This window comes from Montipora foliosa, chromosome 11, assembly GCF_036669935.1.
Source record: "Montipora foliosa isolate CH-2021 chromosome 11, ASM3666993v2, whole genome shotgun sequence".
Taxonomy (NCBI): domain Eukaryota; kingdom Metazoa; phylum Cnidaria; class Anthozoa; order Scleractinia; family Acroporidae; genus Montipora; species Montipora foliosa.
Window position 1 is genome coordinate 21,835,366 of NC_090879.1, and position 15,000 is coordinate 21,850,365.

Here is a 15,000-nt window from a genome sequence, read left to right on the forward strand (position 1 = left end):
AGGCTTGAGTGACCTAACCCGTAATCTTGATAAGCACGCGGATGACGATAGAAAACTCGACCCATGTTCCTTGTATTGATGAAATTGCACGTTCCCTTTAGGCTATTGGGAGTTATGATGCACTGGGGGCATTTGCAGAGCAGTCAAAATTGACACCACCTCTGGTGACTCTTGTGCTCTCTAAACTTTCCGCGAGCTTAAAACCACAACATACGCATGCTAAAGCATAAACCAAACTAGACCGGAGAAGACTTTCTTACAAAACGAAGCTGAGAAAGAGAAAAAATATAAAATAATTAAAATAAAAAAACAAACAGTACCTTTGTAACCTTTGTGTTTGTAGACATCAACAGCAATAACTGCTACTAACACGAACAAAATTAACTTGAAAATCTTTCCAAACGAAAAGCGAGAAGCTTTCTTGGCTTTCACTTTTTTGTCCTCTATGACCTAAAAAAAGAACAAAAAACAAACGCTCAAAAACGATTATAACATACAATAATCACTCGGCGTATGATTACAGATTGATTGGACTCCATTCAGTCCCATTACCAATTAATCATAACCATTACAATTTCCGAGAAAACAAATGCATTCCTTTTTCACTCTCTTATGCTACGAATTCGTCCATTTTGGAAAAACCCCACTTTGGTGGGCAAGTGGCAATGGTTATTAGGATAAATTCTGTGATTGGTGGATTAAGCTGAGTGCACTTAATATGATTGGCTGATGTAAATGTCCGACTAGAGGTGTACGATTACAGCCACGCAACTGTCCGATCACAGTGTCTCGTTACAACCCTACACAATAATTCGTGAAAAATAAAGCAGCAAATTTAAGAAAATTGTAATGGTTATGATTAGTATAAGAAATTTTATGAATGCGAGTGCATTTCGTGTTTATGGGCACGAGTGATGTCTTAAAAGTTCTCAACATTGCACGAGCGGTTTCAAAACATCACGAGCACCACGAAACACACTCGCGTTCATACGATTTTTTTATTTATATCCTCAACAAAATGACTGACTTGCTGTTTCCATAGCAACTTCCGTATTACACTCTATAACCTCTTTTGAACTCCGTAACCTATTTATGCATTCGTCACTGACCAATCAGAAACGCGATATTCTGTTGAGTGTATGATAATAAAAACACACCAGGCGTAAACAAAGTGAAATTTGAGTTGAAATATTTTGCAAATAATCCTAGTTCTCGATTATTTTGTCTTCAGTAGCACTGAAATCGGGGGCAAACCGCGTCGTTTGGTTTTTCTGTTAAAAGGCTTCATATTTCCTTCCAAAGAATTTTCATAAGGAAGACTTCGGAACTTCGACTCGCTTTCAAAATTTGAATGCCATTGAGCTTCAAGTTTTTTGGCTGTTTAAGTAAACTCCTTTTCCACTTGTATACAAACGAAATTATGGAAAGGCTAGAGTAAACTTAACAGCACTGGTCGAAAGTTACACAAAAGGCAGCAGGCCTATAGAACAAACACAAAAACTAATCAAGCCATTTCGTATATCCTTGTTTTTTATGTGAGTCATCAATTATTTACAGCAAAAACGCACCACAAGCTGTAGACCGCGAGCAGGCTCTCCGAGGGATTGGGGTTAAGGGTAGAGCATGCTCGCAGGCTCTCCGAGGGACTGGGGTTGAGGGTTGAAAATATACTGACAGAAGACTTAGGGTGCGTTCGATTGACCGTATTCCGGAATATGAATACATGGAATATAAGTTAGAAATCTTTCGTTTTTACGGAGGTTCACGTTAAAATTGTCAAACAGCGGCTAAAATGCTATTTTAAACAGATTTTTGTTATTCTCGCTGCTTCGAAACGCGCCAGACATACCGTTTTAATCATCACGCCACGGAATAGGGTCAATCGAAGGCGCCCTTAATAGTTACTAGAAATAACAGCACTTTATACCTCACAAAGACTTACAAGAATTTCGGCAAATCAATCCAGCCTGACTTTCTGATAGGCAACACTCGCTCAACGACAACAAGAAAAAGAGTTTTCGACCACGTGAAAAGCACTTGTCTTGTTTAAAAACTAAACACGATGACTTTAAATAAAACACAGTTGTCATAAAAGCCAAGCTGTGCTAACGACTGTTGTTTGGATTTCGTTTTGTTTTAGTCTGTTGATAAGTTGAATTGGGAAATATGGACTACGAGCTTGGAAAAACTATATCTCAGAATAATCAATTCAAAACGAATTCCGAAAAACACACTTCACGAGACAAACATTTCGGGGAAGGATTTCAATAAAATTTAAAGATCTGCGGGAAAAATTGCACTCAAGTGTTTGACTGGAACTGATCCAAAATCATGGATTTCTAGATCTCTCCGAGTTTCAAACCCAATGCACCTTAGCTTAAAAAGAAACCTGGAACGCAACAACCCAGCAAGCTGAGGCAAGTCAGCACAGAATCGAAAGAAAACACAAAAGCCGACACGACAGGTGGAATAAACGACGTCGGCATTTCCGGTCTCATGAAACGAATTAGTTTAATATCGGCTGCCGCCTTTAATGGAAAAAAAACCGGAGACACTAAACAGTCTAAACAAATCATACAACTAGGGACCGAAATTTCACATTCTCGTGCGATTCTGCCTCTTCCTTCCGATCATTACTCGGTTACTGGGTTGAGCAACGAACTTTGCATTCCTTCTTTGCACAGTGGAGTTTCCAAGCAGATTTAAAAAAACCAATATTGCAATAACAAATGTTAATTTCTCCAAGAAAATAACGCCCAGTTTCACCGTATGAATTGTGATAAAACGCGAAAAAATTTCGTGCATTTGGAAAATTCTTCTGTAAATTTTGTGTCGAGAATAAAGCCCGAATTGGAAAGACGACTTTCTGAAGAAAAAGTCAATAAAAACCAGTTTCGTGCAAACCTACGCCAGGCCAGCAAGATTACGTTTGTATAATTTCTTTATTTGACATGCAAAGAAACCCGCCGGCAGCTACGTGTGGTCGATTGTTGAGAATTTCTACTTCGTTAGACGCAGATCTATTCAAACAGATATTAGTCCTTTAAGCACCCGTGCGGGTGTGACGGGGAATATTATTCAATTAACATTGTTGTGCTTGTGTCCTAGGTGTATTCAAACAGGAGGTCGCAGTTCGAGCTGTTTAAACTCACCGTTTTGCCGTCGTTGACCATCGTAATCTCAACAAAAGCACGCGGTTTTTCAAGATGGAAATGTTACTCGCTCCACAAGGCAACTAATGCTTTCCAATTAGAAAATGCTTCACCACTAAACTACTTGGCAAAAACACAACGCTGCACTCACTCGGGGAAAACCCAGTTAAAAGCGCTGTGGAAGGCTGCTCTTAAAATTGGCACGCGCTCCGCACGCTTTCGCGTCTCGAGAGCCAATAACAAGGCGTTACCCGATGTCAAAGTGATACAAATGACGAATGATTGAACGATTACAAGTGGCAACATTTTCCTACTCATGTCGACATAAATAACCTGCAAAAAGGAGACTAATTACGACAAGGTTACTCTACAAGAAAGCCATTTCGTTTTCTGTTTAACTGATTAAGACAGAAATGTAAGTAAGACAATTGATTTGAAAGCTCACCTGACAAGCTTTTACGCAGCTGTTTAGGCCAACCTTGTGTAAAAAAAAAAAAACATAATATGAATCAAATTATCCGAAATATCACTGAATTATTTAGCAGTTTTGACAAACTTGTTGCTTGATAACAACTCGTGGAGGTGAAGTTGTGTGAACCATGCCAGCGAATATCACAAGTTGTTTGTGTAAACACTAGCGCTTTTGAGCGACCAAAGTGAATCGTTTCCTCTCTTGATCCACTTTAAGCTACACTATTTGCATGTTTTGTCCTAAAAATAGTATCTGCACAGAATCTGGACGAAACCACTGCTTAAGAAATAAAAAAAGTCCACTTTACGGTTACCGCCAATGGTTGGGTAAAAATCAGGTTGCAACTCACCCAAAACGTCTTAATAATTGTCTCTCTTTTTTTCTGTAATCTTAAGTTTAGAAGAGCACCCACCTTTGTTTTGCCCTTTTCCAAAAGCAAATTGTTTCTGGCTTGAAAGTGGTGAACAAAGTTGAAAATCTTGTCCTTGAGAGCCTGTGATAAAGAGTTACTGTTAGGAAATGGGAAGAGTTGATAGCTCAAATAATTAACCCTTTAACGATACAATTTAACAAAGAAGGAATTTGATAACAGTGGATCTGTACGTCATTTACGGACCCGTACAGATCGAAGATCCGAGATGTGGGCCGAGTCAGAGAATAAACCAGCCAAACGCCCAGAAAATACTAATACTTTGCCGTCTCTCCTTGAAATTTCGCTTTCAATTGGCCACACACAAGTTGAAGTTGTGTAGAGATGACAAAATTGACAGTTACTTGCTTCATGCCAAAGCTGATTAAGAGAGGCCTAAACTTACACATTAAACGATGTTGGTCGCTTCGTCCACATATTATGTATAACTCGCCCACAACGTAATTCACAATGAAGTTAAACAACGAAAATGTATATAAACAACTTAATCGAAATGGTCTAGTGAAGGCAAGTCTTCTTAATGAGTTGACGAATTAACTTCAAACTTAAGGCGAGTGTGGGCCAGTTAACCTGTGGGCGAGTTAACTTCTGAGCGAAGCGACCCGTCCCCCTTGGGCGACATCGCAAATTTTAGTACACCCATGCCTCTTACTAGAGATGGGTCAAATGTTCAATTACAAGTTGAAAGAGCCGTTGGTTCGGATAAAGGACACGCAGGGATTTCAATGTAATTTAAAGTTGAGTAGAGTAACCGACTGTTGTCATCGTCAAAATGAATTTTAATCCTAGGTTTGAAGCAATCTACGAAGTAGTAGTAATGTATCAACAACGAGTGCGAATGTTTCATCATTGGTTCGAAACACCAAGAAATTAAATGAAAGCACGAGGCCGAAGGCCGAGTGCTTTTATAGTTTCCAGGTGTTTAGAACCTATGATGAAACACGAAGCACGAGTTTTTGATATGGCTTCTGAAACAATGTTGTGCATTTTTTAATTCTGCTTCCTTTACTAATTGTGATGTAAACATTGTTGTAAACAGTGGAAAATGAGTTATTAAAACGTTGTTCTTTGGTTTAATTTCTTTTGTTTTGATGTGTAAATCTTGATATTCAATGAGGAATCAGATGAAAACAACGTGTCGTATGGATACGATATCCAAAACGTGTGGTTTTCATCTAGGTTTTCATTGGGTTTCAAAAATCATGCACGTGACGAATTTATCCATTTTTAATAGGCTTTTGAGCTCATGAATTATTAAGAAGTGCGAGAAGTGATTTTGGAAAACATTTAACTATAAAAAACTGCGATAAAACATATCTAAACATATTTAAAAATAATAAAAACTTTCTTAAGAAAGGACGACGTTTCGACGTTAGGTAAATGTCATTATCAAGTCAAAGTAATTTAAAAATTGCAATCTATAAATACTAAAAGAACAACAGTAAATAATATGCCTGTATAATGAAAGAAGGAACAGTGAAAGTAAACAAAACGTTTGGCACGTATGGAGTCCATCTGGATATTCAAATTAGTCTTGAGACTCTCATTGGGGAGCATTTCATAAGACTAAGCAATCAAATTTGCTATGGCACTTTCTTAAGACCTTAAATAGGTATTCTTTCAAAAGATCATTACAACCGTTAGCTTGCAAAAAATGTCGACCAATTACAGAATTTTTGTGTTCAGCAATGCGTTAGTGAAGGTGTCGTGCTGTATACCCAACATAATGATCTGCATCGCACAGACCACATTTAAAATAATAAACAACACATTGCCGATTCAAAACTGACGGCTTGATTTCTTTGGGTTTAAGATCTTGCCCCAATTTTTTGCTTACGAAAAGCCTTTGATTACTTCAATTTAGGAAAAAACACGTAGCCGACCTCTCTGAGTGAAGTATGTCGGTATTTGTCGAAACCACTGGACAGTTGTTGAAGATGACGAGACAATGGTCTCTCTTCAAATGATTGATCCGTGCTCCACGTGGACGATCCTCGGATTCTGGAGGTGAAGCCTTCTCTAAGTAAACGGCGACACCACAAAGACGATAACGACGATATAAAACGACAAGGCGTAGCTTAGTCGGTTAATGCGCGGCATTCTGAGCTGGAGGGTCGCCAGTTCGATCCCCGTCATTTAATCGCCGTCTGTTTCGACTTTCCTCTGTTCCTTGTAGCTGTAGCTCTGAATACCCGTATACTAAACGGAGCATGGACGGAGGAAGGGGGGGGGGGGGAGTAAAAGGTGTGCACAGGGGGCCACAAGTTTATCTATAACTCCAGTTGACTATCACGTGCTACCCTTGTAAAAATAAGGACCTTTAACTAGACTAGGTACCTAAGGGCACTTTGAAAAGCTTGTATAGACGCGCTATTTTTGTCGCATCGACTCACTACAATTTTGATCGTGGTAAGGGCATGAATAACCTAAGTGCAATTTAAACGCGATTTTATTGAGACTTAGAGCTGCAATATCACAACAGTTTCGACCTTGCTGGAATGTTGCGCCGAGTTGCGGCGACCAAAAGCGAGTAAATATTTCCCATAGGCAGTCACGCCGTTTACACTGGTTTTGCGCCCGGCCACTATGTACGTAAATTACTTTGTGGATACTATTTTAAAAGTTTTGTCATAAATACAATACACATACCGCACTGAGCGAATCCCATGTGTCAATAATGTGGTTTAAAAGAAATCTGAAAGAAGGCAAGAAAACGCAGTACGAAGTTTAACAATGAACTTGATTTATTTAAGTGCTACTGTGATAAAAAAAAAATTCATATTTTTCTTCACATTTTGAAAGTGTGTTTGCTTAACACCTGACTGCCAAAATTTTGCGCTTTGAGTTTTATCCAAAGGCTGTTTACTTTTAGTGCAAGTTTCTGATTTAACGGTCCGCCATAACTCTCCTTCCAAAACTGACCGATCGACTTCAGATGGTTGGATCTACGGAAAATGACGTCATTTACTCACCAGCTTAAAATTTCATTTGCAAAACACGAGTTTAAAAATCTGAAAGTCCGAAAGTCCCGTGCTGCGTATTAATTCAGCCGCGTACAAACGCATTGCATTCTTAACCCATTGAGTCTTTGACGTAATTTTCTCCTCGATCCGAACTCTCTCTAGATTTTAAAGTTAGTAATGGCGGACCATAAAACCGGAAAATTCTATTTAAAATAAACAGGTGTCTTTTTGAAATCAAAGCTTAAAACGTGGGTCACTTAGTGTTTAGTTAACATAGTTTTGAAATCAAAAGAAAAAGAAGAATTGATTTTTTTCGTCATAGTAGCAGTTCAAGTGTCAAGTGTCTTTAGCGCTGGAGCACTAACTGGGGACATTGTATAGAAATGATTGAATCATTGAATCAACTCACATCAAATGATAAGTTGTTTTTTGAGCACAGAGGAAAACTGGAGCACCCGGAGAAAAACCTCCCTCTCGGAGCTGAGTAGATGAACCAACAAACCAAACCCACATGTGACGTTTTACTCAAAATTCGTGGCTAAAAGGGCATGAAGTAACCTACAATGTTGGTCACCATCTGAATTACTTACTTCACTTTATGAGCATTTAATCCTCGATGTATGGGGGATGGGGGAGGAGGAGACTTAAAACGGGTCAAAATCGTTGGCAGCAAAACCTTCAGCTACCGCAACACACACGAAAAGCCAAGAAGCGGTGTGGACACTTTGATACTCTGTGACTTTGGTTGGGTGGGTAAAAAAAATTCCTCGAAAATCTTAACTACTCTAAAACTCATCAAATAAAGTAACCTACAGTTCTCTGCTAAGCTATCTTGGGGAACACACCGTCAGTTGCTGGGGATGATAAGGGTAGTCTTCTACTAATGAATTTAAGACGAGAAGTCAAAGATGCTGCACCTATAGATAATGATGACGATGATAATTTCCCTGTATTATTTTCCTACATTTTACAGTGCTGTTCTTAGACTTTTCCAAAGGAGAAAATAACAACTGACAACTGATTGCTTGGCTTACCCTGATTGCAGTAAGACTGTGGTGTAACTGTTCTCCCATTTCGTAAAGCATTCGTTATCCTTTTCCAAACACAACATTAAGCAATTTAAAACCTACAGCACACAACACAAAACCATCAACGCTCATCACACAAGATAAAACAACATTTCAGTGTTGCTCAAAGACATATCTGATGGCAGGAAGTCCTGCAAATCTGAAATTATAAAAGAATTGACTGGTACTGTTTGGATACTGGCCTTAAGATTAGAGTTGTTAAATCAGCAACTTTTCCATATAATTTTTAATTTTAATTTGAGTCACTAGCCTCGCTCTCAAGCGACATTTCTTTTGTATTTTGTCCATGCAAAGGATGGTAGTGAGTCTAATTAGCACATAAACAAAAGAATATTTATTTGGGCCGCCATTTATGCATTCGGTCTATTCATCCCATTTTATGAATAAGCAGCAAGTAAGTAGATATTTGGATTCCGCAAAATTCATTTCCAGATATCCCATCAAAATTACAAGACTGTTGAATGCAGGGTTTTCGTTTGAGGCCCATTCCATGGCCACTATCCGGTACTTTGATATTAATATTGGAGGGGTTTTTATTTTATTTTTGAAGAGAATTTAGGTGAATTCCGGCCTTGCCTGGGAAACTGACCCATTGACTCCTGGGATTAAGATTTAACAGATTTTACTCTGTCTGACGCCAGACAATTTTACTCGTCAACTGGGGGTATCCCAGAGTGCACTGGGAGTCAATCGGTTCAAGAATGAAACTGAAACACACTTCTGGTGTTTACAGGTACCTCTGTTTGATATTCCAGCGAAAGCTTGCTGTTAAGGCAGCCAATCAGAAGAGGAAAATACAACGTGGACAGGGATCCTGGCTCGGAACTAATTGATAGTCTCTAAAGTTGGAGTAAACAACATGCAGAAAATATAATGAACTTCACAAGTGTCAATTGAGTCAGCGTCGAAACACTAACCCGGAACACCCAATTGAATTATATCAACTCAAATCTACGTAGTTTTCGAGGAAAGGGGAACACCAAAGGTACCTGGAGTGAAACCTCTCTCAGCAGAGTAGAGATCAACAATCCCTCATGACATTTAACTTCAATATTAAAACCAGGACAAGCATCTCACAACTGTGTAAACCCAACAACCCTGCTTAGCATGCATGTAACTGAGACAACTCCTACAGACACTATAATAACAACAGAAATGAATGTATATTTGAAGCGCAGGTTATAGATGAATGAGAGAAGTGATCCTTGCAGTTACCGTAGCTGAACAATTTAAACAAGTGTGACAATAATCACTTCTTGCATTTGTCAATAATAATCACAATAACAATGATAATAACAGTTATTATTAAATTTTCAACCTCAGTTAATGCATTTCTTGTGCTCTGATTGGTTCACTCAATCTCGGTTATCAGCTCATATACCTTAGTTTGACCTTATATGGTAAGTGATTGCGCTAAGCGTTGCTAAGCTAAAATTTTTTTCGGCAGAAGGAGAAATTTCTCTCTGAATAAGGCAAAGTTTTTGGATCAATTTCAACGTTTGGAAGTACGGTACTCGAAAAGGTAACAAATATTCTTGTGATGCGCCTCCGTCTGTCAGACCACAAGGTCTTACACAACATTACATCAGTTCTAATCAAGCTTTTTTGATTTCGCTCAGATTTGCTCGCTTTTTTTCACTCGTATTTCATACTTTCTAAACTTTTGGAGTTTAAGGATTTTAATAAAACAATTATTATTCCATTCCTGCTTATTGAATATGAGACTTGTTATAGGCAACTTTGTACTACCCGCCTCATTGGCTATTTATCATCTCAAATCCAATCCATGCTCATGAAATTGTTTATTATTATTATTATTATTATTATTATTATTATTATTATTATTATTATTAATGCTCTACTACATGTAGCTAGGGAGATGGCAACTTAAATGGAATTAAAGAAATTAAAATAGAGTAAGTTAAAATGGATGTTGGGTTTTGAATAGGCTGGAAACCTGGAGTACCCAGAGAAATACTGCTATGAGCAGAGTAGAGAATCAAAAAGCTCAACCTATGTGTGTACGACATTGAGACCAGGAATTGAACTCAGGCCACAACGATGAAATTTAAGTGCTGTCACTACTACATCAACCCTGCTCCCCGAAAAGAAAGCAAAATTTGTGGTGAAAAGCCAAACAAATAATATCAATAATAATTTATCCCAATAGCTCTTGAAATTACTTCATATGTAATGTGTAAAGAATTACCTTGACTTGCAGATAAAGTGACAACATCTTCCTTTGCAAGCTACAACAGACAACACTTCCAGTAAATAATAAATGCAAAAAGGTGTGGGAATAAGTTGCTGAACAACATTTATTTATTTATTTACACATTAAGGGACAACGCCCATGAAGAGTATACAATAAGTCACAGAGTCCCTTACACAGGTTTACCCTCTGAACTCCTACCATCCCATCCCATCCCCTGTACCACAGTAAAAATGTCAGTTCAATCGTCCAACCTGATTACCAAACTAAATCAAATTTGTGGTGAAAATAACAATCCTAATAATGATGATGATCATGATGATACCTTGGATTCCCAACAAGGGGTGATGAAGAAGAAAACACCAGTTCCATTATAGTAAAGAAGTCATCAGGTTTGATAACAAGCTCTTGATTACTTGTTGCCTTGCAAATACTGACAAGAACAAATAACACACATTATGCTGATTGGTTGCCCTTGCGGTGATTATTACACAATAATCACCTAAGCAGTTTTTTCAAAAGGATTAGGGTCACAAGCCATTTTGTCGAGCTGACAGGTAAAGAAACTAATATTATTGTTTTAAAGAAAATGCATATTTTTCAAATAATCACCTATGTAATTATACTAAAACAATTATTATTCACCTTCGGATAAAGTTGGATGAAACCGGGGGTTTCATCCAGGTTTTTATTCACTAACGTTCACCTTGCCTTCGGCAAATACTTAAATATCTAAATACCGTACAACATCATCCACAATACAGTCAAACCTCCTTATTCAATGTTGAGGTACTTTGGACCCAGGTTTAATAATAAAAAAAATAATAATAAAGGTTCTTAAAAACGCATCTAACACCAGTCTCGATGCTTCTTACAAAGGTGAAATAGAAAATGTATATAAAAAACCTTTCAAAGACTAAAACTATGATACAATAAAAATAGCTTAATTCTATAAAAATGAGTGTGTTTTCAGCATTTCAGGATATACTATCTGCCTGCTTAATATCAGCAGGAAGACTGCTCCAAAGGCATCATGCAGTCACAGAGAAAGCCCTGTCTCCATAGTGAATGGTGCGTGTTGTGGGTACATGGAGCAAATTCTGTGTTGAGGATCTCAGAGTGTAATGGGAATCGTAAGAATCAAGCAGCTGAGAAATGTACGCAGATGCTAATTCATTCTGTGCTTTGTAAGTGATGAGCACAATCTAGCTTAAATGCAATTTGCTTTGAGACAGGAAGTCAATGGAGGTCACAAAACATTGGTGTTATGTATTCATGTTGAGTGGATCTTGTGACAAGTCTTGCGGCTGTGTTTTTGACCTCTTTGTAAACTTTGTCAAATTGTTTGATGGGAGGCCATACAGCAAGCTGTTACAGCAGGTTTAAAACTCTTTCAATTTTTTGAGTCATTCATTGGGAGAGAGAGTAAGGCATCAAGGCTAGCTCTTTGCCAAAGTTACCTCATAGTGCCTTGTATGGTTGAAATTCTGCTTGCTGCATGGCCCCTATCATTATGCAGTACCCAATCCCAAAATCAACTTTGTTTATTAATCAAACTCGCTGTAAAAAATAACATCTTGTGAAAGCTCTAAAAATTATTTAATGATTATGCACTGGACAACTTGAATAGCTTTGCTAGCCATGGGCAAATAATAACAATATTTTTGCCAAAATTCTGAATTCTTGTTACAGTTGTTGTTACAGTTGTTATGCCAGCTGATGATGATACCAAATTATGGTCCTTTATTTCTCACATACCCAGCACAAGTACAGAATATATCAAAGTCATGAAAACCATACAAAGTCATAAAATTCGCTGGGTTATAGAAACACACCCCTCAGCAGATCTATAGCATAGTGTCGTCTTCAGAAAATTATTGCGCTCAAAAATTCCTTAAAGTAGACACATCTACTTGAATTTTTCACAAGATCAATGGGTTAATGCTGTCACCATGCAAAAAGGTCATGAAAAATAGATATGAGATACTTACCTCAAAAGAGTTTCCAGATATGAAACTATGAACTTTGTTAGGTGCTTCATACTTGAATAAGGTATCATGACTTCCATCCAAACTGAAATACAAAACATAAACTTGGTGTCAAAATCACTTTTACAGAGAGAAATTGAAAACACCAAGGTAACTGTAGATAACCAAGGTTTGGCTTGAAAAAAAGACAAAAATTCTTGTATAATTCTTAAGGACGTTCACGCCAATTGTTTCTGCGTCTCCTTACTGCGCACGCAAATGCACACGCCACGTCATACACAAGCATGCGCGCTAAGTAATAAAATGAGAAATGATAGGGCAAAAGGCCATTGCCATAGCTTTGCCTGGATTTAACGGTCTTGGACGTTCGGTGACCCCTATTTTTCTTTCCAGAAACGGATTTTATTTACAATTATCTCCACGTTGTCCAAAAATGAACAAAAAATCAATGTGGGGAGTTAAAAAAATTTCAAGATTTCTGCTCTCTCTGGATCATGCATATGAAGTGCTGTTGGCAAATATCAAAATGGAATGCCAAAGGTGGCCAGAAAAGCTTTTAATATGGGGGAGGTCTGGAACCCAGTATGATGCCATGGTAACAGAACTGTTAAGCTCATATTGTGGAGATCAAAAATTTCTGATACAAATTGGCTGAAATACCTCTTTTCATCATATTTGAACAAAATTTGGTTGTGTATGACGTTATCACTTGGCTAATTTGCATAATCATTTTAAAACCTCGAATATCTCTGGAACGAAAAGAGATATTTGGAAAAAGTAAACAGCATTTTTCTTCTCACACAGACTACTTGTTTATGTTTCAAAATGGCTTAGATAGGAAAGACGCGATTTTCGTCAGAGTACCCCTTTAAAGTTCTTCTACAGACAACACATCAACAAGTTACTGCTTAAGGCTTTCATTCAGAAAATTATGGTCTGCATCTGAAGGATGCATTGTTCTCAAATGTATCAGAATTACCAAAAATTGTCAGCCCTGTTGGCAAGTAATTTACTTTAAATGTTTGCCTCAAACTATGACAACAAAGGTTTAAGAAATAAATATTACATTTAGCTACTGAACCTTAAGTATACTCACTTTTCTTTTTCAAACTGTCCATAATGTACTTGTAAAAAACGTTTAATGTGGTGGTTGCAAAAAATCAAATATTTCTTTACAAAGCACCAAGTTAAGGACTGTTAATCATTAAGCTCTCGGACCAAATGAAAGAATTTTACATTTCACATAATTATTTGTGACAAACGAGTTTTGATCACAAAAATGGCAGCTGTTTCCTTGGTTAGAGATGCCAACATGGTACCGCGTGATTTCATGTGAAAACCCATGACATGAATCAGGTATTTACGGTTTTTACCCTTTAATCCCCAAGCTAGATTCTTGTCTGGGAGCTGTCCAGCACACCACATCAATGCTAAGGCCTCACGTGTGTGAGTCTTGCGTGCAGTAAGCATTTCCTGAATCTGTAAGTCGAACAAAAAAGTATTAACTCTTAACCTCACAAGCAATCCTCTGGTGTTTAGCATTAGCCAGGCAGTCAAGTAAAATCTATATATGGTCGCTTGTAATAATGCCTGGACACAAAGATGAACATTAATTCAATTTAAAGGTTTCTTTTTCACTACTGTCAATCAATGTAGTTGAACAGGTCAATGCGTCAGATTCGGCATTGTGATTGGTTGATTTCAATTCACTTTTAAATTATGGGCCCTCTGCAGCTGGCAATCACATGGTACAAACAACCGCCATACTGGAGAGTAAATAGCGCACTGGCGCATCGAAAACAAAGCAGCTTAATTTAAATTCATTTAAATTTATTTAAACCTTGGCCTAGGTGTATTGACCTCAATATCACTTGGTCAATACGGTAAGGCCTCAGTTTGAGATTTTGCTTTAACAACCAAATGGTCAAGGTTATGAAGTAATTATTAATGTTATTCTACACCACTATCCACTAACTATCAACTATCAAGCCACGATTAACCCTTTTACCCTGTACCGGCCCGCACTGATGACTGAAAATTGTCTGTCCCTCCCTCCCTTTGATGGTAAGTAGGAGGTTCGGTAAGTATTCCTCTGAGCTCATTTCGGTGTGACAGTGCCTAGTTGTTGGCGCTCGCATGGTTACCATGATTACCTTCCGTGCAATGCTGCCAGTTGCGCTCTAGGCCCTTCCACCTTTTAGGCACCAGCACCCAAGCTCATCTTGTCGATGCAGTGGTTCTGGGTTCGAGCCCTGGCCGTGTCATTATGTTATGTTCTTGGGCAAGACACTTTACTCTCACATACCTTCTCTTCACCCAGGCAAATTTAATGCTGGGCGTAACCTTGTGATGGACTAGCATCATCCCATCCAGGGGGAGTAGAAATAGTCCTTGTCGCTTCATGCTACAGTAACCAGAGATAAGCGCCGGCCTGATGGCCCAAAAGGCTTGTAGCAGACTTAACCTTTACCCAAGCTCATCTTGTTGATGAGTTTAAATGACATAAATAAGTTTTAATCAAAATAACATTTCTGTTTTAGATTAATATACAAAGAACCAACAAATTCACCATAGGGATAGCTTCAGATTCAGTTCCTCAACCGCATAATAACATTACTGTACCTCAGTCATGTTTTCCAATATGACCTGAGGATGTTGCTGTACAACAAACTGTAATATGATCTGATCCCCATAA

At 38.0% G+C, this 15,000-nt stretch overlaps 1 protein-coding gene across 1 annotated transcript in view; it reads right to left on the minus strand.

The window, feature by feature from the left end:
- The window catches only part of LOC137975459 (transmembrane protein 214-A-like), a 25,238-nt gene that overhangs the window by 3,195 nt on the left and 7,043 nt on the right, over positions 1-15,000 (minus strand). Inside the window, exons 6-16 of the mRNA XM_068822581.1 lie at positions 14,928-15,000; positions 13,679-13,784; positions 12,309-12,390; positions 10,643-10,750; positions 10,315-10,354; positions 8,843-8,944; positions 8,052-8,143; positions 6,704-6,749; positions 4,037-4,117; positions 3,598-3,630; positions 321-450 (exon numbers count right to left, since the gene is read on the minus strand). The exon at positions 14,928-15,000 is cut by the window's right edge and continues 10 nt beyond it. Coding sequence (XP_068678682.1) covers positions 321-450; positions 3,598-3,630; positions 4,037-4,117; positions 6,704-6,749; positions 8,052-8,143; positions 8,843-8,944; positions 10,315-10,354; positions 10,643-10,750; positions 12,309-12,390; positions 13,679-13,784; positions 14,928-15,000 — 893 coding nt within the window. The remainder of the gene's footprint in view (positions 1-320; positions 451-3,597; positions 3,631-4,036; positions 4,118-6,703; positions 6,750-8,051; positions 8,144-8,842; positions 8,945-10,314; positions 10,355-10,642; positions 10,751-12,308; positions 12,391-13,678; positions 13,785-14,927) is intronic.